Source organism: Akebia trifoliata, chromosome 3 (genome assembly GCF_017979445.1).
Source record: "Akebia trifoliata isolate Shusen 1 chromosome 3, ASM1797944v1, whole genome shotgun sequence".
Lineage (NCBI taxonomy): Eukaryota > Viridiplantae > Streptophyta > Magnoliopsida > Ranunculales > Lardizabalaceae > Akebia > Akebia trifoliata.
In genome coordinates, this window is record NC_141377.1 from 44,423,010 (window position 1) to 44,450,095 (window position 27,086).

At 36.7% G+C, this 27,086-nt stretch overlaps 3 protein-coding genes across 5 annotated transcripts; 1 reads left to right on the forward strand and 2 right to left on the reverse strand.

The window, feature by feature from the left end:
- Nucleotides 1-529: 529 nt before the first annotated feature.
- On the reverse strand, nucleotides 530-1,963 carry LOC147407235 (F-box protein At5g07610-like). Its single transcript, XM_086432596.1, has one exon. It carries the CDS (start codon nucleotides 1,961-1,963, stop codon nucleotides 530-532), a length of 1,434 nt encoding a protein of 477 aa, XP_086288722.1.
- Nucleotides 1,964-5,881: 3,918 nt separating this feature from the next.
- On the forward strand, nucleotides 5,882-12,838 carry LOC147407236 (serpin-ZX-like). Its single transcript, XM_086435704.1, has 2 exons — nucleotides 5,882-6,279; nucleotides 11,928-12,838. Exons 1-2 carry the CDS (start codon nucleotides 5,896-5,898, stop codon nucleotides 12,723-12,725), a joined length of 1,182 nt encoding a protein of 393 aa, XP_086291830.1. The 5' UTR covers nucleotides 5,882-5,895; the 3' UTR covers nucleotides 12,726-12,838.
- A 352-nt stretch (nucleotides 12,839-13,190) lies between these two features.
- LOC147407237 (mitogen-activated protein kinase kinase kinase 5-like) lies at nucleotides 13,191-26,679 on the reverse strand. Of its 3 annotated transcripts, none has more exons than XM_086435703.1 (11): nucleotides 26,005-26,678; nucleotides 24,262-24,891; nucleotides 24,098-24,185; nucleotides 22,995-23,057; nucleotides 22,747-22,910; nucleotides 21,957-22,032; nucleotides 15,864-15,923; nucleotides 15,660-15,785; nucleotides 14,062-14,271; nucleotides 13,861-13,964; nucleotides 13,191-13,742 (listed from the first exon to the last, which is right to left on the reverse strand). In XM_086435703.1, the coding sequence occupies exons 1-11, from the start codon at nucleotides 26,445-26,447 to the stop codon at nucleotides 13,697-13,699; spliced, it is 2,010 nt and encodes a 669-aa protein (XP_086291829.1). In that variant the 5' UTR covers nucleotides 26,448-26,678; the 3' UTR covers nucleotides 13,191-13,696. The 3 variants fall into 3 exon arrangements, 2 of the variants coding, with proteins under 2 accessions (XP_086291829.1, XP_086291828.1); XM_086435702.1 differs by having other exon boundaries at nucleotides 13,191-13,786; nucleotides 26,005-26,677; XR_015176724.1 differs by lacking the exon at nucleotides 13,191-13,742 and having other exon boundaries at nucleotides 14,062-14,225; nucleotides 26,005-26,679.
- Between the last annotated feature and the right edge of the window lie 407 nt (nucleotides 26,680-27,086).

Here is a 27,086-nt window from a genome sequence, read left to right on the forward strand (position 1 = left end):
TAAAATTTATTATCCCAATAAAATTATTATCTTATGACCAAGCATCTTCTAATCGACCTTATTTTATAAAATATTATAACACAGCCTTTTTCTTATAAATTAATTTAAATGGTTTATTTTAAAAACCAAAAACTGTTTAATGGTTTATCTCTTGCTGCTCTATATAAACCTAAGAATTTTAAGAACAGAAAGCTTGTTAAGTGGGATTACTATAGAGAAGAAATCGAAACCTTTGCTTCTCGAAAATCAGTAAATGTCGGTTAATTATTGAATTTTAGTTAGAATCAAAGAAAAAAAAAAGGAGAAGATAACACTTCTGATGAAGACTGATACAAGGAATCGAAGCCTCAACATCTAAGAAAGGATTCCCAAAAATAAAAATAAAAATAAAATCAATTCTTTCTTGTATTTCAATTAGTATCAAAGGAAAAAGGAGTAGAAAAAAAAATTTCAGCTAATATTTCCTAAAGTATATGTTAAAAGGGAAAACTTGTTTAGGCATCATCACTCTAAAAATCACTCGCCCAGGCTATATTTGAAAAGAAACAAAGGGTCCCTCTTTGGTATCTGGCAATGAAACAAGGCTGTTGTTGTAAAGAAACCAAGTCTCCCTGTTTGATGAGCGGCCATGTTGTAACTCCCCACTCCTCATGTTGTACTTGAAAATATTCCCTGTCTTTCCCTCCATCATCTTACAACGTGGCAACTCCCCACTCCCCATCCAAAAAAACAATACATCTCCACCTCCGAAGGGCAATGGTATGATTCCATTCTCACGCAAGTAATGAGGCAAGGCATTACTCAAGTATTGCTTAGTATTGTTGAAAGGAGCCACAACCTTCCAATTGTTTTCGAAGATCTCACCCAAATTGATGGAGTATCTCTTCGTCCATTCAAATTGAAATTTTCCATCATCTTCTTTCATGACCCATATCTCTATATCTGTATTTGTGATTCTAGTATAACTAAGACCACCATCACATTCACCGATCTCCACAGCAGAATGTACGTTGTTCTTCTCAGTACCCCCCGGAAAACAAATGAGACCAGCACAATCTTCCTTAGGATCAAACCAAATTATGTCCTGAGTAACTCTCCAATACAATTTCCCACTCGTGAAAATCGATACTTTGGCAATCAATGAGTGTTCATGCGACAGGATAAGTTTAGCGTTGGAAACACACCATACACCAGTCTTAGAAGAAAAGACTTCAAATCCGATTTCAAATCTAATGTGCCTCTCGTAAGGAAAAGAAATGTCTTTATCTTTAGGAGTACGACACGGAGAGATTAGCTCATAATGTGATGATGATGATGTTGGGTCAAAAGCCAATCCCACATGACGTAGGTGCTGGCCATTGGGATTGCCGATAAGTACAAAATCTTGGGTAACTGGGTTGCACACGAAGAAGAATTTGAAATTTGTAACTTCATAGATCTTTCCGCAGACAAGTCCATTGGTTGAGGCGTACAGAAATTTTGATATAGATGGGTCTAGATAGTTGAGATAGGGGTCGGGTACGCCTACAAGGTTTGTATTGGCTTCTTCGAAAGAGATGAATTCCAAGTTTTTATATGGTAGTTTATATATAATAATAGTAGGAGAAGAAGAAGATCTCTGGTATTGAGATTGGGAGGTGGCGAAGAAAGGATCGTTTGAAATAAAATTTCGCCATTTCTTACATATTAATTTAGTTTGGAAGATTAACTTCATGGGTAAACGAGGAAGGATCTCAACCATTACGAACTCTTCGTTGAGATCGAGTACTGAGTCTTCTTCTTGGCCTTGATAGGGTGGTGGTGATGGTGGAGTTCTTCTAAGATTCTTCTCTATCTCCATCTCTCCAAGTTTCTTCTCTATCTCCATCTCCATCTCTTCAAAAGATAGAGGTGATGCTGGGCTTCTTTTAAGTTTCTTCTCTATCTCTAGCTCTCCAAATTTCTTCTCTATCTCCATCTCCATCTCTTCAACTTTTCTCTTCATCATCTTCATTCTTTTTGTTTCTCTCCCACTCCTTAAACCTAAGAGAGATCTTATAGTTGGAATTTGGAAGAAAGAGTTGTGTTTGATACCACTCTCTTTCTTAAATTTTAATCCGACTCTCTTTTTTTTATTTTATAAATAGTATTGTATTCGAATAGCAAAACCAAGTCAGTCGAGGTGACCAACTTGGAAGACCTTACATTACAGCACTACACCCGAATAGAATGACAAACCCTATCCCAGTTATACACAAATTTTAACCCGACTCTCGAGTCCTAGTTCGTCTGTGATTCCATTTTTTTTAAGTAGAAAACTACTGTCTAGAGTCTAGACCCACAACCCACGGTTGAGGCACCCAATTCCGCCTCTCTCAAGATACCCAGTGTATCGTCCGAGTCATCTCGTCTCCTAGTCAGTTTAAAACTACTTAGTAACATATACGGATAGCATGGTTTTAAAACTTGGTTTCGCGCCTCCTCTCATCCATGCCATATACTGAGTCGTCTCGAATGAGTTTTCCTATATGTTTGACATGTCTCGTTCAAAAAACATGAAAAATGAACATGGGGTTTTATATCTTGTTCAAAAATTTAACTTGTCCGTTTGTCTTGTTCATACCTGATACCGAGACAACTCGGGCAATATGTCTCAGTCTCGGATGAGTTTTGAAATCATGATCGGGAGTAGGGGTGTCAATAGGTACCCATTTAACTGTAATCGAACTTGATTTAGATCCGAAACCAAAGACCCCGATTCCAATTCTCTTTTTATTGGAATCGAAGAGAGCGGAGTTTAAAATAGAGCTGAATCAATAGGAATTGGAACCGTTAGGTTCTATCCGATGGGTACCCGAAATCGATTTATTTTTTCATTTCCTTCTATACTATTAGATGATTTAAAATATTCTTTTATTTTAAAATTAATGCATGTTATATAAAGTTCTTCAATTTTTCAAAATTGAGTAATTGTAAAGTTGGTTCTAGTTCCAAGGTTTTCATACATGGAATCGAAATCAATAGGAGTCAAAATTGAAATTTTATTTAGGTTTTGATTCTAATTATATGTGGAACTAACCTAGAATTGACTCATTGACACCCCTAACAGAGAGTATATAAATTAAAAAAATGAGGGTATTTATAAGTAGAATGATTCTGAAGTGACCTCAAGCTGGAATCTCATATTGCACATCTTGTCTTGAAAATGTATGGAAAGCATAGATATTTTTCATCGAGATACGAGTGAAAGCATCGATGGTCCTATCCACTTTCACATCAAGATGTGACATATAAGATTCCAACTTGAGGTAACTCTAACACGACTCTTGTACGTATTCAATCTATTGAAAAAATTTGGGTCTCACTCTAGAATTTGTTTTAAATCTCTCGAATACAAGAAATAAGGTTTATAAAGGCAGATTTCTCCACCTCTATATAGGTCAAAATCGCTGTTATAAATATACAACATAGATTTAACTGACGCTAATTTTTGTTTAAAATCAAAATAGATCTGTAGAAGTGGATATTACTGACACTATATCTTAAATATTAAAGAAAAAAAACATTAGTTCTATAGAAGTGGAGATATAAAATTAATATTTTAAAAAATAAATAGATAACGGAATATTGAAATTAATTTAAATACTCAGGTTTAATATTGAGTGGTCTTTGAATGACTAATGTTTATTACATTTTAAGGTTCAACTCCTAAAAAAATCATTATTTTATGACTAAACAGTGACAAGTCCAACATTTGCATATAACAAACTCAAGATTATTGATCAACCATTGTTCATATTTAGCCCCCAGTGACAGAAAATCCAGGCTCCGCCATGTAGTTATGTTTTTTTTTTCTTTTTCCAGATATCAAACTCCTTATAAACTAATGAAACTCATGGTGAATTATTTCTCAATGGCCTTGAGAATGTAAAACTTTCAGCTGAGGCTTTAAGGAGTTCATGATCTAAATCAAATATCTTCACTTCAAATTCAAGTTTGATTTTCTCCCAGTGTTCAGTTTTTGAAATAATGATTTCATTTTTAGTTTCTTTTAATGTTCTTCCTTCACATTACGTATCTGCCACGTGCACTCTTTCATATCACCATTGAGATATGATGCTCGTCTTCGGAAGTAAGGTGTAAGAGTGACAAATTCAAGTTGATTTTTCAATATTGTCAAAATTTCTGCTTCACCCTTTTCCCATTATGCAATAAGGTGGGGATTCATTTAACATATTAATTTTACCATTCAATGTCTTTAACTTTATCATTTAGTGCCTCAATTTCATTCTCCAACCAAGTCAGATATGTATATGACTCCACAAAAAATTGAATGTAATTGACTTTCATGAAATTATTCTGTCCACAAATTGGGGTAGATCTAGGCAAAAAAACAATTATTCCGATCAACAATCGATGTTGCAATTGTCTTGTACATTGTAGCAGATCTAGGCCAAAAAGAAAAAAAACTTTTAGTCCAATTAACAAACCAAAACACAAAAGAGAGGCTGCACCAAACTTCTAACTGTGAATTTAGCATATTTAGGTAAAAGTTAACTTGTGAAGGCACCTCTACCTACACTGCGACTCATGCCAGATTTGGATATTCAAGTATTGAGCTCACTAACAATTCACAATTAAGTTGTTACCAAATGTATTTGTAGACCTAATTAGCGTAAGGCTAATCAAAATAAGTTGAACAACTCGCACTATTTTTTCTTTAATATAATTACCGCTCAAAAAATCAGCCCATTCTGACACTTTTAGCCATATAGAACAAAACTTTAACTCCCAATTTTGACAACAGAACGCTTATTTTGTGTGTGTGTGTGTGTGTCTCACATAGAAGGATACCATACCCATACTTGTGTCATGATATGCAACATGGTACCATGGGGGTAGGAGGATTAAGAGTCTTAAGAAATATGGAGTTTGAATCATATATGTCAATAAGTGTTAGCAACAGCAAGTGACAACTAGTTTAATTGGAAAGGTCTTTAGGTGATGATACCATAGACTTATGTTGGAATCCCATAAGCTCTAAGTTACTGATCTTATTAAAAACACGTTAACCTAAAAAATAAATACCTCCACGGAAATCACGTTTATTGAAAAGGATTTTGGTCTCGCAGACGAAATCTAGGAACATGGTGACATAGCTAACATCAGTACGGACAAGTAGGTATGTGCTACGAATTCACGACCTGAACGGATAGTGAGATACGAGCATTTAAAAAAACGTAAAAACTTTCGAGTTTTCAATGATAACGGGTGCTCGGACGATGTTTTTTGTTGTTTGCCTCTTTCAGGAAGGAAGATGGGTTCGGGATCGAAAATCTTTTTTCTCAAGAAATGTAGTATTTTCGATACGAATGATTGGGCATAGAATACGTTAAAAATCGATAAATGGATGATGAGATACAACTATTTGAACGCATGAATATCCTGCCTCGAAAAGAGTATACTTCCACAGAAATTGCAATATAAATGAAACATCTAGATCGCCCGGGTGAATCTCACTTTCTCTATAATAAAATATAAAAAAAGTCATGTTAGCTTTACTAAGCTAGTAAGGATTTCACCGTTACTTACGGTACTTAACTCACATCTTGGCATCCAAAAACATGATTTGATTGGTCGACGAAATCTATGAATTTTGAAGAAAAAAAAAATTCAAAAATGATTATTTTATAACGTTGAATTCCATATTTAAGTTTGGAAAAGTTCGGTAGCCGTCTATTTTCAAAACCTTCAATCAACTTCAAAAGAAATTGTTTAAAAAAAAAAAATTGGATCTCTGTGAGATGTCATTTTTGATGTAGCAAAAGTAAATGCCTGAATACCGTCTTTATAAAGAATGAAGATGATGAGTTCGTTATATTTTCCAATTTCAACTTCTCTCTCTCTCTCTCTCTAATGGAAATGGAGTGGAGGCTACCCATGAGCGTCCAAACCGATTCATGCCTGCGACTCGCCAAGTTTAACGAGTCAAACGGATTGAATTTCGTATTCTCTCCCTTTTCAATGTACCTCGCTCTGAGTGTAGTCGCTTGTGGATCGAATGGTCGTACCTTAGAACAGATGTTATCTTTCTGCAAGGCCAATAGCCTCGATCATCTTAGCTCGGTTGCTTCTCGACTCATCGACTCGGTCAACGGATCCTCGATCAATGGAGGACCCCATATGTCTTTCATAAATGGTGTTTGGGTTGAAAGATCTCTCAATCTGAAACCTTCTTTCAAAGAAATCGTTAATATTATCTACAGAGCAGAAGCTGAGGCTGTTGATTTCCGAAATAAGGTGAAGTTGATCGAATTCTTTAGTTTTACTATTTTCCAGTTTTTTTTTTCTCATGAAATTCTCTCTTCGATACGTCTGAAATTTGGAGAAATTAATTCCATTAATAATATGTAAGGGAAAAAGAGTTTGTGTATTTAAGAGAGATGATAGGAGAAAGCAGAGCACTATCTAATTACATGATCCGTTACATCTCAACCATCGAAGGAGATCTGATCTGGTGGGCAAGCACTTATCTTAGCGATGGTAGTGGGCCAATCTAGCAGATCAACTGTAGCCTTGACATCATATTGATTAACGGTGTGAATGGGTGCCCATTTGATTGAAATCGAATTGAAATCGAAAACCCTGGTTCTGATTCCCTTTTTATTGAAACCGATTAGAATCAAGTGTAAAATAGAATCAAACCGATAGAAATCGGAATCATTAGGTTGTATTGATGGGTACTCAAAACTGATTTATTTTCTCCTTTTTTTTAATATAATCGAGTATAGTGGATCGGGCTAGTATTTGGCCTTTGCCCAATCCATAGACCCATATTCACAAAATCAAAGTACGGGTTTAAACCAGCAAAGGAAAACTTTGAAAAAAAACCGTTGAAAACGAGAAAAAAAAAGGATAAAAATAAAAGATAAAATATATATATTAAAAGTTATGAAAAATATATATATATATAAATTATTATCATCAAATCTCATATTTTTTACATTTATGAACCACCAAATTCTATCATGTATCAAATCCCATATTGAAAAAATAAGAAAGTGTTTAATTTTTTTTTTTTTTCTTGTGAAAAAATCGGGAATAAAATGGGTTTTTTTGTCACAAATGAAAAGGTTGCATTTTTTAATCATCAAAGATGCAAGACAGATTTTGTTTCAAAAAATCGTCGTTTTTTTGTTAATATGCATAAACCACGGTCTTGTGCAAGGATTAGTCCCGAGGCATGTGCAACTCCCGCACATCACACGCACCAAGTAAGTGAGGATACACCCTCGCAGGTGGGTCCTGAGAAATTAATGCTCATACTAAGTATCTATCAAACTCAAGACTTACGAGCATTAATTGCTTATCGGTTCAAAATTGCCATTGAGCCAACCCCTCAGGTTTATTTTGTCTTTCTTTTTTGGTATCATAGATGATTTAACATTTTGATATTAATACAGTTTACATAAAAGTTCTTCAAAATTTTCATATGAATTATGCATGCAGGTTAAAAATGTGTACCTCTTCTAAATGTTTATTACTTGTAAAGATGATAAAATTTTAATTTTAAAAAAAAAATCATTAACTCCAAATAAATGTAATTAAGTTGATATTTTTTTTAGATTAGATGTTAATTTTTTTAAAGGAAAAAAAATGTCCTACAATGATTAAAATTATACTTTTTTCCCATTTGATTCTTGAGAATCGAAACTGATGGGTAATTGCATTTCTTGGTTGTTCCGGTTCCACTTATTTTTTTAACCCAAACCGAAAAGATATAATGGTTTCTGTTCTAAATACCTTAGGAATTGTACTGGAACTGACTCATGGACACCCCTCATACTGATATACGACCTGAAGAAGATTTTCCTTTAAATGATCAAATTTTGTAATTTTTATGACGTAGGATGTGTTGGAAATAATGGTCTAGAATCTTAAAAAACTAATTAGAAAAAGAATCAAGAGAGGTTGTGTAACACCCCGGATTTTCAACTCATATCTCGAGGAAATTAAATGGTGAGATTTGGAAGAAAATATCGAATGAGAGACTTAGAGTAAAATACTCGGATCTTGTTATGGTTAATTTCGAGGAAAAATCAACTTCGCCATTAGATTCAAAAGGATCGAAATATATACATTAGCCTGTAAGCAAGTCTGAATTCGAATTCGGATAGAGAAGTTATAGAATCCTCGAATTTCGTGTTAAGTGGGACCCAAAACAGTAGAATTTCGTTAGAGCAAGAATCGAAAAGATTTGATGACACCATTAGATCCGAATCGAAAAATATTCGAAATGGTATATTCGTTTGTCGTTTTCCGAGTCCGAATAGTTAAGTTACGATCGAAACTAGAAATGAGGGAAAATTACAAGTATGCCCTTAGCTGTGTTATAAAAGAAAAATCTGATTTTCTTTTATTTCATTTCTCTCTCATTCTCTAAGAAACCCAAACGACAGCCACTTTCAATCCAAGGGTTTCGACCCATTGTCATCAGTTCTAGCCCGAACGAAGCCGAGTTGAACCTCGACGAAGAAGACAAAGTTGTCGGCCACGTCGAGAGCTACAACTTCACCATCTTTACTTACCCATTCTTGTTCATTTTCTCCATCCTCCATCAAAAACCAGCCGGGTAGCTCGAGTAAACCTCCACATCTTCCGTCCGAGGGCTTTATCGAGTTAGGAGCTAGGTCTATACTTCATTGTAGAAGCGAAGGAGAACGTCATTGTCGGATACCTTGCAAACCCTCGCTCGTTTCGCATCCAAGTCAGCCCAACCCCTCGACTCTTGAGCCATCCAACCTTGAGTTGTAGTGCTAGCTTGTACCCTTGGCGTCCACAACCAAGTAAGGGACTTCTTCCAATTCTTATTGGTAGCTTTAGATTTATGAAATGTGCATTTAGGGTTTTGAAACAAAACTTATTGTTTGCATTTAAATCGTAGAAATTGATGTTTGATTTCAAATTCATGGTAGAAGTAGGTGTTTTGGTTATGCTTTATCGAATTTTGATAACAAAATCGTGGGTGGGTCGAATGGTTCGAAGAATGGAAGAAGAAATCGAAAAAGGGATTGAAAAACCCAAAAATCGCGAGTGAGGTTCAGGCTGTAAGTGGGAAGGGTCGGTGCCACCGGCACCTACCGAAGGCATTCTGTCGGTCCCACCGACAGAATGAGGTTTCTGCCACCGAAACGACGAAACAATAACGCGAGAAAATTTTGTTTCTGTCGGCAGGACCGTCGGTCCCACCGACATCTGCCGATGAGTAAACTGTCGGTTCCACCGACAGAATCCTGGTTCTACCACCGACAGCCACCGACAGACACAGTTTTGATCAGAACAGTGTTCTGACTCTTGGTTTGACCTCCTCACACTTTATACACTATTTGTCACCCTTTATTTCATTAAAAACATTTAAGTAAATGTCCTCTTTAATTTTTACTTTCCATTTACTTTAAGTTCTTTAATGAAATTAAGGTTTTACCCCCCCATTTCGGAACAATGGGAATGGTTTCAAGATCCAAATCTCAAAGGATCAAAAATCCGAATTTTGGTTTAAAGAACAAAACGTAATTTTCGACGTTTCCGGCAAGTTTTCAAAATGAAATAACTTTCGCGTTTCTTTGAATTAGATTACAAAAACTATATGGTGTCGAATCTCATGATCGAGACTTTCATTTCGAAAAACCCGTTTTCAATTTCAAAAACTTTGAAAAATTGAGTTTCCAACACTTAGCCAAATTTTCACCAGCTTTCTCTATTTTTAACAGCCTTGGTCCCGAGCATCGCTGGGACTTTGTTTTTAAATAAACTTTGAGGGTTTTCAATGGAAAGATCAAAAGAATGACTTTGGAAGATTGGAATGAATGGTTGATTTGAAAGGATGAAAAATGAGAATGTTGAGAGAATGGGAAAAGAGAATGAAACGGTAAATTGTCAGAATCATACCCGAGGGGTGATGTCTGCCTTTTACATTGTATGTTGTGTGTAGGTTGTTGAAAGGATATCCAGGTTATTAATGAAAGGGTTGCATGTTTATTTCCGATTATGTTAGCGCGTGCGCTGAGTACTGTTATTTATTTTAGGCCGGGTGGCCACAGTTGCATGGTAGGAACTGGATATCCGTTCTCAACCCTGTTCTGTTAATTTCTCTTTTTTTTTAAATGAAAAATCATATATGTACGTAACTATTTGTGAGCTGCTAAAGGGTTTGTGAATGCCTGAAGGGATAGTGTGTCACATCATCCGGAGGGGTACACTATCCTGGGATGTACGGTAGGGACCACCAAACTCATACGTGGTATGGGACGCGTATGAGAGTGGAGTCACAACTGGAATCCGGGTCCATTCCTTTCTTATCTTTACCAGTGAACGTGTATTGTAAAGGTGGTCGTATACGAGTGGAGTGTCATTTGGGAATTACATGCACGCCTGATAGGCATAGACGAAGATGATTAGTCAGTGATCACTAACAATCTAGTAGTAGTCGAACGTTCTGACACATCGAAAAGAGACCCATTGCTTACGGTCACGTCAAACGGCCAGCCTGAGCCGGATAAATGGTTCCACAAGCGTGGTAGACACGACCAGCCACAAAATCAGGAACTACGATGTTATTGAGGAATATCATGTCCTGACTGGGAGCGATCCAGTCGTGAATCCCAACTCTTTAATTCCAATACTCCACCATTTGTATTATGTATCTGTTGTTATATTTCGGATTATAAACTGATAAGCATGTCTATTATTTCAATGTTGTCAACATTATTTGCATAAAATGGAGAATGTGTAACGAGTATGGACGATTGATGCTATGTGTAATTTTTAAACTGTTTAGTTGCTCATCCCTGGCTATATGTACCAGTTGATCGTATTTTACCTTGTAAAACCTTGCATGTATTAAAATGTTCAGTATGCTTTATTCGATCATACTTAGGAAGGGTTATTAGTAGGAATTGGCTGTGGACTTGCTGGGTAACTTTCGTTACTCACCCTTTCCTTCCTATTTTTTTTAGTTTCAGCACTTGCAGCTGTCGAGGCAGGCGTAGAGGCAGAAATTGAGGAGTATCTGGTCGATCAGATCGACGATCAGATTTTATTGCCTGGTGAGCACTAAGGCTACATCTGTTAGAATTGCCAGTTTCATCCAGGATGTATGTAGTTTTTGGGATTGAGAGTTTAGGCCTATGTTAGAGTGAGAGTATTTTGTAAGCCTGTATATGATTAAATCTTCCGCACTCTGATCTACTTACATGTTAGATGTAATTAGTCTTCCGCTGTTCATTTCCTGTATTTACAGCTTTATATACAGGTTTTGATATAAATTGGTTTATCAGGTTTGAGTTCCGTGAAACGCTAACATAAACAGAGGAGACCATGCCGAAATTTCGAGGTGCCACCTAGTACCTTGGGATTTGGCCTTGGGATTTGTGTTAGCGTTTGGCGGGGCGCCACAGGTTGAACTCGAGACACGTAATCTTTTATTTAAAACCCAATTCGATCCTTATTCCAGTATGAACTCAAGTTAACAAGAAGTTTCTAGAGATATGTTTCAGGGATACAACGAGAGTCTATTCTCTTGATCACAATTCATCATCTAAAAAATAAAAATAAAAATCTTAGATAACTCAATCACATAAGTAGCCAAAGAAATAGGTTTCAAGGTGCCTGAGAAATGCAAAGAAATAGATTCCAAAGAATCATTGTAAACAGTTACAATTAATAGTCCGGATCTAAAGTAATCTAATCTGCCGGGCACCATGTCTCTCAGTTTTAGTATGTTCATATCAACTCTCATTAATCTTTGCTCACACACCATTTGACTCTTACATGTTATCCTTTTTCTTTCCTGTATTTCTAATATACAAGATCGATACATGCATAAGATCCCATTATAACTTGAAAGTTGAAACTATTTTCTTCTAATAAATTAATTGATCATGATGAAGGACAATGAGGTGTTAGAGAAGGTGAATACATGGGCTGAGAAAGAAACAAATGGACTCATTCAAGCTCTTCTTCCTCCAGACTCCATTACCAAAGAAACAAGACTAGTGCTATCTAATGCACTCTACTTCAAAGGAACATGGAACCAAGAATTCGATAGATTGAAAACCAGGCATTCCGAAGTCTACCTCCTCGATGGAAACTCAGTTCAAGTTCCCTTCATGACTAGCAAGGAGAATCAGTTTATTTCCTTTTTCAACAGTTTCAAAGTGCTCCAACTCCCATATAAGCAAGGCCTTGATGATCCAAGACGCTTTTCTATGTATATCTTCCTTCCAAACGAGAGGAATGGGCTTCATAACATGATAGACAAGGTTACTTATGATCCAGGATTCTTGGATAAGCATCTCCCAATACAACGTGTTGAAGTGAGAGACTTCAGGATTCCAAAGTTTAAGATTTCATTTGGTTTTGAAGCATCGAGGACCCTCAAGGATATAGGACTGGTGTTGCCTTTCGATCGTTATGAAGCAGAGCTCACCGAGATGGTTATGGGCCTATATGATGGTGGTAGGCTTTATGTTTCAGGAGCCTACCACAAGTGCTTTGTGGAAGTTGATGAAGAAGGAACAGAGGCAGCTGCTGCTACTGCTGTTGTTGTAATGCAGCAATGCCTCTCCGTTTTGGCACCCATAGACTTTGTTGCAAATCACCCTTTCATGTTTATAATTAGGGATGATATAAGTGGGGCAGTTATGTTCATGAGGCATGTTCTTAATCCCTTGTTAATGGATGGGTGATTGGATTTTAATATTATCTCATGTAAGCTTTCTTACCTATGTTAAATGAGACAAACTGTGAACGATCTTGATTCTTACTATTTTTCATGGAATGCAAGTGTTATTCAAGTTTACATGAGATTTTAGAAAATACAATGGTGGAGACATGGTGACACAACACATAGACCCAACACATGTGGATGTGGTGCTTCTAGTTCAATTTCCTTAGAGAAAAGACCTAGGTCAAGGGGAGAATGTCATCACTTTTAAAACATGGGGTATCTTTAATATTTACAAAAACGTGGAGGGGTATGTCTAAATCACCCAAAAAATAAAAGTGGTAAAGTTGCTGAGTCGCAACTGAAATACGTAGCTTAAGGGTGGGAGTACCAGAATTGAGCACATCCAAATTCAAATTTGATATGTTTTGAGAAAGAATCTGTCTTCCTTGTAGGGGATAGGGATAATATTAATACACAAGCAACATATTAACAAACTTTATATTGTATTTTTAATTTTCATCATATATGCATGAAATGAATGCTAGAATGCAGATGATGAAATAACTAAGCCAGGCTACTAAAGACTAACATCTACAAATTCATTGATTCAATCATTTGTATAGTACAAAAGACCAAAAATATTTGTAAGTAGGCATTACAAAGCTTGGGTTCTTGAAGCAGCTTTGAATCAATGAACCGCGTAACAAACTTGTTCCAGTTCCCAGCCTCAAGTTGGTGTCGGGTTATAGAGACATCATCACTTTTTTAAGAGGCATCAACAAGAGTGAGACGAGACAGAACTTTATACATGGCTAATAGAATTTTTTTGGGAGAGCCTTGATGCAGGTTTGTGCACACCAAAGTTGGTTCTCTCAGAGAATCTTTGGAAGGGCATAAGAGCAGGTGCTCCCAGTAATTAGGTGTATACCATTTAGAAAATTTGTGGAATGCTTGGAATTACGTGTACTGTGATTCCAGTGTGGAGATAAACTAGGAAGGGCTTCCAAGGTAGAACGAGGAGAATGATGGGAGGCCACTGCAGTGTCGGAAGTTTCAGGATAAGATTGTTGAACAGTATCACTGGAGAAAACAATAATGTTATAATACAACCAATCTGCGGAATGTAGTATTTCTTTTGTGTAGAAGAAACTCACCAATTGCAATGCAGTTTTCCTTTTGTCGTTGAATGTGCACCTGTAGTGACTGGCATGGGATCAACTTTATACTTGGTCCATTCTTTTGGACATTTTGATATGTCCTGTAAAAGTAACATGTTGGGTAGAATCTTATCATACAAGCCCTGTGAAGCCTATAAATGGGTGAAAACAACCGAATGCGTGACATTAAAGATTTACCATCAGTTTCATTCCAGAAAATGTGTGTGTGCAAGCTGGAATTTCTGGCTGGTGTGAGTTTCTTATAAAAGGATGCTCTAATAACTTGTTTGCTGATGGCCTCTCTGCTGGATTTCTGCGAAAGCAACATTGCAGGAAATCCTTCCCTGATGGTGATAATGTCTCTGGTATAGGAGGAGATTCACTCAAAACCTTAAACATGGCTGCAACCTTTGTCGATAAGAAAGAAAGAAAAAAAAAAAAAGCAACATAAACAATTTATTAAGTACAAGGGAAGTATGCATAAGAGAAGCAATGAACTGATATCAATTGTCTGACCATATTAAAAATATAAAATTCAGAAGAAAAAAAAAGTGTGGACATCCTAGACTTGGATGTTAAGTCTTGAAATGGTTATGATACTGAAAGCAAACTACAAGTTGGTCACCATGAAACAGTGGACGAGAAAGTTGGTTTGTGACTTTATTTGGAAAAGTTTTATTGATGCTTTTAAGTACTACAGAGTGGATTGGAGGCATCTCCTAGATACGAATAGAGAGCACTTCTCTGCAAGGTAGACTAGGAGATTGATTGCTTGTGGGTCAGGGTCACAGAGAGCAAGTGTGGTGGCAGAAAATTTAGATGAGCCTTCAATTTTGTAACTTTTTCTTATTGAAAGCATTCAGCTTAAGTTAGTGTTAGCTGACTATTTTGTGCCTTTTTTAACTGTAGGAAGATTTCACCATTCAAGTAGGCACTCTTTCTTCTGCACCAAGACCTCCAAAACCCCTTGCCCCCCTGGCTATTTGTCTTATCCATCTCTTGAACTGCAACTTTTAATTGTTTGTCATGTATTTGAGATAAATATTTAGCCATACAATACTGAATAAGTGAAACTTGATATTGAGTTAATTAGATCATTAATTAAAAAAGACAGTATTACAATAATATCGACCTTATGAGCCGCTCCAATACCCAGAATTTTGAGAATCAATGCTTGCTTCCAACTCCAACTCTGGAATGTGTACCCACTCTGACTCCATTGCATGCAACTAAGGCCTCATTATGAATCAATAGACACTGATCTAATCGTATTTTCCCATTTCTGAAGAGTTGTCATGTTAATCACCAATCTCTACCCTTCCGAGAAGTTTGATCTATAAATTCTGTTTTTTTTCCTTGGGATCTACTTTCACAAATAATGCATCAACGGTCCAACCTAATATGAATGAAAATGCAACTGCATAGGAAGTCTCATTATACTGAAGCTGACGCACATTTTTACCGAAGCAGATGCACATCTAAGTCATAAAGACATCACAAGTCATGGAGCACAATTTACAGACTTGTGACCAGATGATACTCATACTTGCATAGAAAATAACAATGGCTACCACTCTTAGCATGGCAATCCATCTTTGGCCAAAGAATTGAGGATTGGGCTTTAGATAGCAACATACTAAGAAAAGAAAGCAGTCACAATAAATTAATTTTTCCATGTATGCCTAAAATTTTTAGGACTTCATGTAACTCCACAGAAAAATTCATATTGCAACCACAAAACAGTTTGCAGGACAATTTTGTAAGTCCAAAACATAACAAAAAGAAGCTATGCTTACCCCTTCAACCTCACTCCAAGGAGGTTTCCCATTCAGCATCTCAATGATAGTACAACCCAAGCTCCAAATGTCAACAGCAAGAGCAACATCCCCACTAGTATCTTCCTGCATCACAGCTTGTATGACCTGCATACAGACGTTGATGTGAAAACAGTGGATGTATGAGCCATATGAGAATTTATGAAGAAGCGGGATAAGAGATACCTCTGGAGCCATCCAGTATGGACTTCCCTTCATTGAAAGATAAGCAGTTTGTCCACTGAGCTGAATGTAATACAGATTGCCAATCGATTATTCAAATAGTTTATTAAATTGAATTGCACAAAATGACTCAAAATTAGAAATCTTCAAAGAATGGGTTGTTTTTCAATACGCATTGAGGAAATTTTTTTAAGATTCAGCTGAATATTAGGACCAAGCAGCTGTATAGCAACTATAACTTAGAATCTGAACTTCTACACAAATTAAATGGCACGGTGCTTTGAAATTTTAACAAAAAATCAATGACCTAAGTATTTATTGGAAATAATCTAGTTGTTTAGTTGTTATTTTAGTCTTAGTTATTATTTTAGTAATAGCTTTTATTTACTTCTTATTTGTAAGGGCAGTTTTGTCTTTTGACTCTATTATTATTATAAATTCCTACCAAGCTCTCAGATTGAGACCTGACTATTATTCTTCTCAAATTCTTCTTGGTATCAGAGCCAAGGAATTTCGCCCTCCCTCCTTGGTTCCTCTCTTCCACCTCTTTATTCACTAACCCCTAACCTAGAGCAACCTCATTCGATCTTCTCCCCTTCCGGGTCTTTTAATTTTCTTTCATCAAATGTTGCGATAGGGATTTAATCACATGCTGTGATAATCTTTTTGTGCTGTGTTTCTACCATACATTAGGGTTTGTTCATCCAAATTATAAAAAATAAATAATAAAAATCCCCTACGATAACAGCAATGGCTGTTTTTAGGGTGTGCGACAACAACTATTAGCATCTTTCTTGCCCAACGACAACAGCAGTTGCTGTTTTTTGGTGCTACGACAACAGCAGTTGCTGTTCTGGGTGCTGCGACAACCTCTATTAGCATTGTTTCTGCCTACGACAACAGCAATTGCTTTTCTGGGTGCTGCGACATCAACTGTTAGCCACTTTTCTACCCTACGACAGCAGCAGTGGCTGCTTAGGTGTATATGACAGCAACTAAGCCAATGCTTGGTGTCCTACAACAACAGCAGTTGCTGTTCGGGATGCTGCAACAGCCTCTATTAGCATGTTTCTGCCTACGACAACAGCAGTGGTTGTTCTAGGTGCTGCGACATCAACTTTTAGCCACTTTTCTGCCCTACGACAGCAGCAGTGGCTGCTTAGGTGTATACGACAGCAACTAAGCCAGTGTTTGATGCCCTACGACAGCAGCAGTGGCTGTTTTGGTGATGCCGACAGCGATTATTAGCAATTTGGTGTTGCCGACAAAAATCAAGAACAATTTTTCTACCTTGTGACAACAACAGTGGCTGTATACGACAGTAATAGAGGTTCTTGTTGCTGCCCTTCGACACTACTACTACAGGAGATCTCCCTTCGATCCAAAGTTTCTTGTTGTTCATAGTGCGTAATGACGACAACTCGCGAGACTAAGGATTTTACTACAACCCTTGGGGAAAATTCCTCAATCCAGCGTATAACCAATGCCCTACTAGATGGTTAGAATTTCCAGTCCTGGCCTCGGTCTGTGCGATTTTATTTGGGTAGTAGCGAGAAATCTAGAATGGCTTTTGGGCACCGTCACTAAACCACCCTTTACTGATCCCAAATTTGACCAATGGGAGATCGATAACTGTACTATTCTTGGATGGCTACTTAACTCAATAGAACAACAGATCTATACCATGTTTATATATCACAAAACTGCTCCATCTTTGTGGTCAACCCTCCTCAGACATATGCTCATGCTAGGAATGACTCACGGATCTATGAGTTTTACCTAGACATTGCCTATGCTACCCAAGGAACACATAGTATAGTTGATTATTTTGGGTTTCTTCAGTCCTATTGGGAGGAGCTCTCTCATTATAAGTTTATTTTCAACACTTATATTCTTTATTTCCTGCTTTAAAAATTATTTGTAGTGGACACAAATTTCAGTGTTCTGTGTGTGAACTTTCTAAACACACACGTACTTCTTATATTCTTCGTATGAATCGTGCTACTGCAATATTTGATTTAGTTCATTTTGATATGTGGGGGCCTTCACCTGTTACCGTTTTTAATAGTCATAGATATTATGTTACATTTATAAATGACTATTCTCGTTGCACTTGGATTTATTTGATGGGTTCTTGTTATGAGGTGCTCCCTATTTTTCTTAACTTTCTTAAAATGATTCAAACTCAGTACAATATCATTGTTAAATCCCTTAAATCCGATAATGGAGAGAGGAATATATATATGATGGAATTCGTTCCCATCTTCATGAGCATGGTATGCTTCATCAATTGACTTATCCTTATACTCTTGAGCAGAACGGGGTGGCAAAATGCAAGAATCGCCACCTCATGAAAATTGTTCGTTGCCTTCTTCGTGGAATACATGTTCCTAAGATATATTGGAATATGACAATCTTCACTGCGGCTTTTCTTCTTAACCGCATTCCGAGTCGCACCTTAAAGGGACAGGTGCCTTTTCATGTCCTTCAACTTGATAGCCTTCTCTTCCCCATCACACCTCGAGTCTTTGGGTGTACATGCTTTGTTTAGGACAGAACTCCCTATCGCAAAAAACTGGATGACAAAGTTATTCAATGCATTTTCTTTTATGTCAAAGGCATATCGGTGTTATGATCCCGTTTCTCACCGTGTCATACACTCTCTTAATGTTACTTTCTTTGAAAATATTTCATACTTCCATCTCACATCTACTTTGTAGGAACCGTCTCCTATAGTGCTACCGTTTCCAGTTTTTCCTCCATTTTCGTTGACACTTAAGGTCTACACTCGTCACCCTTGCCCCTCTACACCCTTCCCAACCTCCTCCTTAGATTCAGGTATATCATCTCCTACCTCTACACATATACTTGTTCTTATTCCTTTTATTTCTTACTCTCACTTACCTATTGCCCTTCACAAAAGTAAGAAGGGGTGTGTTACTGATCATCCTATTGTCTAATTTATTTCTTGTTAGGGTCTTTCTTCATCTTATCAAGCCTACCTTGCAGCTACTGATTTTATTCGAGTTCCTCAATCTATATCAGAAGCTTTGCGAGACCCTCAGTAGACTAAAACTATGATTGTTGACATAGATGCTTTATAGAAAAATAATACCTGGGGGCTAGTTATTCTCTCATTTAGGGAGCAAACCGTTGGTTATAAATGGGTCTTCATTGTGAAATATCTCGCCAATGGCACTGTTGATCATTATAAGGCCTGCCTAGTTGCTAAAGGGTTTACACAGACTCCGGGAAAAAAATTTGGTGTCATGTTTGCTCCTGTTGCCAAACTCTCCTTTGTTCGACTTCTTATCTCTTTAACTGCATGCAACTCCTAGCCACTTCACAAACTTGATGTGAAAACGCTTTTCCAAATAGTGATTTGACTGAGGTTATTTATATAGACCCTCCTCTTGGATTTCGTCTTCAAGGGGAATATTCTGGGAAGGTATGCCACCTTTTTAAATCACTGTATGGCCTGAAGCAGTCCCCGCGAGCCCGGTTTCAACAATTTTCTAAAGTTATTTTATCTATGGAGTTTTCCAAATGTCACTCAGATCATACTTGCTTTGTTCGTTGAGGAGTGGATGGTTGTTGCACCATTGTCTTGGTTTATGTTGATGATATTAGTGTGATTGGAGATGATGCATAGTGGATTGACAGGGTTAAAGTGTTATTGGGTCGTGTTTTTAAGGTTAAGGACTTGGGTCCACTCAAGTACTTCTTGGGAATAGAAGTGGCTCGCTCTCGCCGTGGTATTTCATTATCTCAATGCAAATACACGTTGGATCTTCTTTAGGACACTGGGATACTTGATTGTTGTCTTGTTTCCTCCCCTATGAATTAGAATTATCGTCTTCATGCTGACTTTGGTGATCTTTTATCGGATCCTTCTTCTTATCAGAAACTTGTAGGTCGTCTGACTTATCTGACTAACACTAGACCGGACTTGTCTTTTGTGGTCAGTCAATTCATTCATATTCTGCGTACTTCTCATATTGATGTCATTTATCGTATACTTCACTACTTAAAGTCGTGTCCTGGTCTTGGGCTTTTCTACTCTTCGACTACTCAGCCGCATTTGTCTTGTTTTACAGATGCTGATTATGCTAGCTCTTTCACAAATAAAAGATCTACTTCTGGTTTCTGTACTTTTTATGGTGATAATCTTATCTTGTGGAAAAGTAAAAAATAGAATGTGGTTTCTCGTTCTTCTGCTGAAGCTAAATATCGTGCTATGACCTTTGGCACATGTGAGCTAATTTGACTTCGATCTTTGTTGACAAAGTTGGGATTTCCTATTGTTGATTCTTCTACTTTGTTTTGTGACAATAAATATGCTATCATGCTTGCTTCTGATTTAGTTCTTCACAAAAGAAGTAAGCATATTGAGATTGATATTCACTTTCTCAAGGAAAAAGTTTGATCTGGTGATCATCAAACAATTTTCGAACCTTCTTCAGATCAGCTTGCCGACATACTTACGAAGTCTGTTGGTCCTTCTATCACTAATTCTCACCTTGTCAAGCTGGGTTTAGTTGATATATTTGCCCCAGTTTGAGGGGGAGTATTGGAAATAATCTAGTTGTCTAGTTCTTATTTTAGTCTTAGTTATTATTTTAGTAATAGCTTTTATTTATTTCTTATTTGTAAGTGTAGTTTTGTCTTTTGACTCTATTATTATAAATTCCTGCCAAGCTCTCAAATTAAGACATGACCATTATTCTTCTCAAATACTTTTATATTTACATAAATAATCATAAAGTTGATTGCTAGAAAAAATAATGGTGACAATATTTCTAAAATAAACAGAGCTTCGTTGAAGTAGAAAATAGAAACACCATTTAAATTGATCAAGCTCACATCTGTGATTGACCTTGAATTATGATTCGGTTATTGTTTTAGTTGCACAGAGATGGTACTTTTTTGGCCTTAAAACCGTTACACCTCATGCTTTTGGGCTATTCGGGCACTTCAGCCTTTGTCTCTTCACCTCAAAAAATTTGTAACAAGAACATTTTTAGGATTTTTTTGAACTGCCAACCCAAGTGCATTGAAGCATAAACTACTTAACCATTAGTTCCTAACCAAATCCAAGTTGGGTTGGGCCTTGCCCATTTACATAAACAAACCGCATAGCTTGGATTGGGTTGTCTATTGCCCAATACCTTGACCTGAGCCCAATTGAGTGATCAACTTTGAATCAGGTTGTAATTTCCCAACACATAACCCAATGTTCAAAAAGTTTGATGCAACCCAATCTTAACTCTGGGTACGGTCAGTTGGGTCTGGTTTAGCTCAGCATGTGCTGCACCCCTAGTTCAATGTTCATCAGATTTGAGCAAACAAGCGGAAACAGCATGGAAGTATTTGCTACAAGCAATGCCCAAGGTCCAGTCAGGTAATAAAGATTATAGTTAATTTAAATTCCCTCCTCTACAAACATGTGCCAACATTTTGAGGTGTTATACCCTTTTTCATGAGTAATAACAAACTCAAACATCCATGGTAACCAAATAAACATTTTCATTTGTCAAGGTCAAACTCTTTTATGCATCCCTTTTTTTTATGATAAATAAAAGATATTCATTGAGGGAGGTTGAGATGACCAACCATAATACAAGAGAAGAACCCAAACCACTACTCAAAAGAAATACAACAAACACCAACTCCCACCTACCCAAGAAATCCTTAAAAAAGACTCCCTTGAAGATTGATTATAAGGATCCTTTCATTTTTCTTATTCTTTTAGAGAGTACTGAGTTATTTTACAAAACTTAAAGATAAGGAAAAAAAAAGTGCTAACAAAGAGTGCTTCCCATAGAAGACCACCTAGTTACATTTTCTTTTTTTCCTTTTTATTTTCTGTAAGTAGGAGGATTAATCAAGGCAAGGAATGTCATCCCCAGTCCACTAAATACAATGAAAAAGAGATGAACCAGCTTTCGAAAGACAATATTCTCAAAATTTCATCTAGGACATTTCAAAAATAATAGGGAAGAAACAATGCATCATCATTATATTTCGATCAGGAAAAGACTTAAAATGAATACACAAAATAGAAGAATTTTTAGGTGTTTAGAAATTCAAACTCACATGTTTTGCCATCCCAAAGTCAGCAAGCTTAACGACGCCAGATGCATCAACAAGCAAATTGGCCCCTTTGATGTCCCTGTAAAATATAATCATCAAATTTGGCCCAAGCAATCACTTTTCCAAAAAAAAAAAGTGGCACGATCAATATCAATTTTGATCATTCAGAAAAAAAAGACACCACATGAAAATTAAGAAATATTCAGACAGAAGAAAAAAATGCTTAGGCCTTTGTCTCGACAATGAGCCTTTCATTTTCCTCAGGCATGGATATCAAAACAATAAACGATACTTTTAATGCCTTTTTTTTTTCTCCACTGTTGTTGTTCCATCTCTCCCAACTTTGGTTTGCCTACACCATGGAATATTTTTACATACAGCATTTCACCATGCTTCAATGACAACATTAGCATGCTTCAGTTCTATCGGTTGTTCAATTAGGTTCTGGCCCTAAATGCACAAGATTGGAATACCATAATAAAAAAATTACGCATAAAACATTGATTGAGTTCCAACCTATCGATATTGGAAGATCCTAAGAATCTTCCAGTTTCATAGTTTGGGCCAACTGTACTTTGGAGCAGCATTGCAGGTGCTGATGAAAATGAAAAGGTGCGAAGTGGGTGGCATCCAAATGCACAGTATCCCAAAAGACACACACATTCAAAAATAGCACCAGCCGTGTGTTGATACCCATTAAGAACAAGCACTTTGATCAAATATTCTAACATTTTCTGTAAAGTGTATGATGTGATATAGTTTCATTACATCAAATTAAAAATAACATTCTTACCTATGGATCGTCTTTGTGCTATGCAAGTAAGCCAGCCCAGATAGAATATGGCGGGTGAAATTGCGCACTACAGGTTCTGTAATAGCTCCACAATGTTCATGGACATATTTATTGATTGAGCCAGGATAAACGTACTCCAAATATATGTAGAATTTATCCTCTACCTACAAAAATAAAGAGGGTCTCTAAATAAATTTAATTTTCAAAGGAAGCATACACAATATATATGCAATCAAGGAAGCACTCACTATTTCACTTCCATAATACTGCACAATGTTTGGATGCTTTAATTGACTAAGAACTTTAATTTCCTGCAACAATGAAAATCATTAAGAGTAACCATCAAACACATCAATAGCCAGATAGAAGGTTCAATATATCAATTGAATATATGTAGCTAATGATTATATTCTCAGTTCAAATGAAAAATAAAAAGTAACAGCTGGAAATACTAACATAGAACCTACAAGAAGTCATCCTAGATCTACTTAACTCAGAAATGGGTACACTGTGCCAATTGACATGCATGAACACAAGTTCAGTCAGAAATTCTGAAGCAAAGAATACAAATTCCTTGAAATATAACATGAGATATAGACAATACAAAAACACAACTTTTCCAGTTTCTGCAAAACATTGTGGATTATTTCCTTCATTATTAAGATATACTCCAAACTTATATTTAGAAAGAATTAATTTTTTTTTTTTTTTTATAACTATAAGAATACTCAACCAGAGAAACCAATGTTTTCAGTTTATACTACTGTTTCACTGCAAAAACTCTGTATAATTGTATAATTTTAGTAACTGTCAAAATTTCTATTCAGGAAAAAAAAAGAACTATTCTTACTAGTTTTCTTGAACGCATCTTCACCAATTCACCTACAGAAACTGGTTGGTAATCACTATTTGAATGATGGGTACTACTGTGAAACACCGACCGTTTCTTTTGCATTCTAACCCTAGCAACACCCATAAATGTGGAATGCTATATTGATTTACTCTTAATACTAAGGTCGTCATCATCATCAAAGCCTTATCGCAAAAATTACTGGTAGGCTGAACTCATCCTTGGTCTTCCATTCAATTCTGTCTAAATACCAGGGTAGAACAGAAAATAAACTGATTTCACAAACTTAAAAATAAAGAAATAAAACTGAAATGCTTTTGTGCAATCATTGTAATTGTCATAACGTGATCCCTCATCCTATTTTGTACTATTTTTTTATTAACATATGTTTACAACTTGATCTAGATAAATAAATAAAAATCAAAAACTGATATTCTGGATCTAGAACACAAAATACCAATGTGACTTGACTTGAAGAATGCGCAGGATCTCGGGAATAACCTGTTCTAATTGCTTTATACATTCAGCAGATTTAGGGTCATCGGGAATTAGATTGACTTCTTTCATTGCACATAGAGCTCCAGTTTCCCTGTTCGAAAAAGACAATATAAGTGTCCATTGTAGCAGAAAAAAACAAGCATAAAAACTACAGAGTACTTGCATACCGGTTGGTACCAACATAAACACTTCCAAATGTACCACGTCCAATAGGCTTTCCCTTTTTCCATTGGCTTGTCATCGGTAATACCTCAGGTTTAACCATAGTTTGACGAATGGAATTTGACTTGGAAAGTATTGCAACTCCTGGAGGGAGGGGTAGAGGGTGAACAGTGACATGACCATTACTGTCGTGCCATGCCGTACATCTCTCTGGAGACAACTTGTGATGCAACGGGGATGTAACTCCACTTGGACATTTGGGATTCAAGCTGGGACTCTGAAGTGGAGAGAGTTCAGGGCTAGAAAAAGTTTTATCTTGTGAAGCTTGGGATGCGGAGCCTGTAAGCATATCTACAATTGGGATCTCTGGGGCTGACCAAACCGGAAATCCTTGAGAAGCCACAAAATGAGAAGGAAAAGAATCTCCGGTACTCAATCTCTGGGGGCTACATGCTGGACTTGAGAAACTACTAGCTGAAGCATTCATCTTAGGAACATTATGCCTGAAATTGTTTTGAACATTTTCAACACTATTTGGACCTTGTAGCACCTTTTTACGACAATCAATTGGAGATTTAGTTGACAATGTGTCAGCATGGTCTTTAATATTGTGTATGGTCTGGTAAGAAAATCTCCTGTAATATATGCATAGTCAACATAATTTTCAGATGTGAAAAATACAAAAATAATATTAGGCATCCATGTGTAAGAAATACTAAAAAAGAACAAGAATTTAAAATTAAAAATCTAATTTTAAATATACAAGTTCATGTATAGGATATTCAACATATATCTACAAGACAGAAGAACTAGTTTTTCTTTGCAATGTATTTCAAAGTTTATAGTTTGGTCCTTTCACGAGTCACAACCATGGATTCAATTCTTGTCCCGAGGCAATGTTTCAGTCAGGATATGAACCAAGACTGTCCAAGAGTTTCAATTCCGAAACATTGAATATTTGGGGTCAATGTTCATTCCAGTAGAGGCTGAAACAAGATTTTTTTTTCCTAAACATGAAGAAACTTTGAACCATAATCACAACAAAATATTGGATAAATGCAAAAAATAAGTGCAAGCTTTCACAATTCAGTTCCCTCCTAGAGGTTTTTGAAGGTATCAGTTTTTTTAAGTTACTACCATTTATAAAATAAAAAATTCAGGGAATATTTTTTTTGTATGCAAATTAGCCCAAGCAAATCATTGCGTGCGGCAAATACTTATTTTGCTGTTTGGGAGAGTTATTTTCTCCACCTTGAAGTGTTAGATCCCAAGGAACAATTCCTTCCTTTTAGAGTGATTCCGCAAAATCTCATCTCTTCTTATTTCTTGTTTTTTTTTTCCGATTTGATGCACACAAAAACAAAAATCTAAAATGGTGAAACAATCTGTTCTGCACGAGGTTTTAAATCTCATCCGATACATCTCGGTATCGTCCACCAACAAGACGGATAGACAAGTCAAACGCATTGGACGATATTTAAAACCATGGTTCATTTTTCTCATTGTTGAACAAGACGACTCAAACGTATCAGAAAACTCATCCGAGATGACTCGGTCTCGTTCAGAGACGGGACGAGACGTCAAAACTTGTTTTAAAACCATGGTTCTGCATCATCACATATTTCTAACAAGAAGCAATTCTCAATTCACATTGTAGAAGCCAAATAAAACTACAAAATCGTATTGTCGCCAGGCATTTAAAGATTTCTAAATTCATAATTTAACTAAAATCAATCTAAATTTGTTACCTTCCTATTGCACCATCTTCAATCAAAGAATCCAATCTAATCCCCTCTTCTCCACTCCCTCTGCTCAGACCTGCCTTCGGCGAAGGGAGTGGAAAATACTTCGTATCAGAACCCCACGACCGCGAATTACGGTGAAGAAATGCAGAACATGCAGGCAGCGGCAACGGCTGCGGCGCCACTGATAACGACCTGGCTGGGAAATGATCCGGAATTCTCGGTGAAGGAGACTCAGATTCTGAATTCTCCAATTGATTATTTAGGGGAATTCTCCCCACCTCAAGATCACTTAGGTGTCGAAGCTTCCGCTGTCGCGTGAGCCGAGGCCGAGCGAGCGAATCTCGATATCTCCTGAAGAGATATGTAGTGTGCTTTCGATTCTGAGGAGAATCAATGGTGGTTTTGGGAGACGAAGAGGAAGAGAAGGCACTTTGCCACCAAGACATCTCTCTGAAGGTGAGAAAACATGGTACGTGAGAGCATTTACGTTAAAACTAGAACATTAGGTCCACCATTGGAGCGGAGCAGAGACAAACCCTAGATGGGAAACCATAGAAACATAGGTCGAATCCTCCTGTATCGCCTATGGACGATAACGAGAGAGGTCTGTCCCTGCTACGCGGTTTACAACATATTTCCACTCCGAGCGGGAACGTTTTCTCCATTTTGAGGTCAAAATACCTGATCCTGGTCCCAACGACCCCACCACAGCAAAGTCAAACTCCAAGACTACATTAATTATTTGGGTGATTTAGATACAACCCTTCGTATTTTGGTGAATATTAGAGATACCCTCGAGTTTTCAAACCAATGGCAAATCAACTTTCATATTCTTAACATGATTTGAAGACACGACTTAAAAATGACATGAAGTTAGCCAATTTGGATTGTGCCTAAACGTTTTTAGATCATAATCGTGTTGACCCGATTATCAAATAGGATGTATCTAGGTTAGGGCCATCAATCCACTTTGATCCATTTAATTTTTATATTGTTAACATATCATGTTGACCTGCCATCCACATACAAATTGACCACATATCATTCATTTATATTATGAAATATAGGTTAAGCTGCTTGATCTG

Coding starts and splice junctions, on each gene's coding strand:
- LOC147407237 (XM_086435702.1), bottom strand. CDS start 26,447: ATGTCTTGGTGGCAAAGTGCCTTCTCTTCCTCTTCGTCTCCCAAAACC. Junction 22,033..22,746: donor AGCACAAAGACGATCCATAG/GTAAGAATGTTA, acceptor TATATTTTACAG/GGACATCAAAGGGGCCAATT. Junction 14,272..15,659: donor CTTGGAGTGAGGTTGAAGGG/GTAAGCATAGCT, acceptor TTATCGACAAAG/GTTGCAGCCATGTTTAAGGT.
- LOC147407235 (XM_086432596.1), bottom strand. CDS start 1,963: ATGGAGATGGAGATAGAGAAGAAATTTGGAGAGCTAGAGATAGAGAAG.
- LOC147407236 (XM_086435704.1), top strand. CDS start 5,896: ATGGAAATGGAGTGGAGGCTACCCATGAGCGTCCAAACCGATTCATGC. Junction 6,280..11,927: donor CTGTTGATTTCCGAAATAAG/GTGAAGTTGATC, acceptor ATCATGATGAAG/GACAATGAGGTGTTAGAGAA.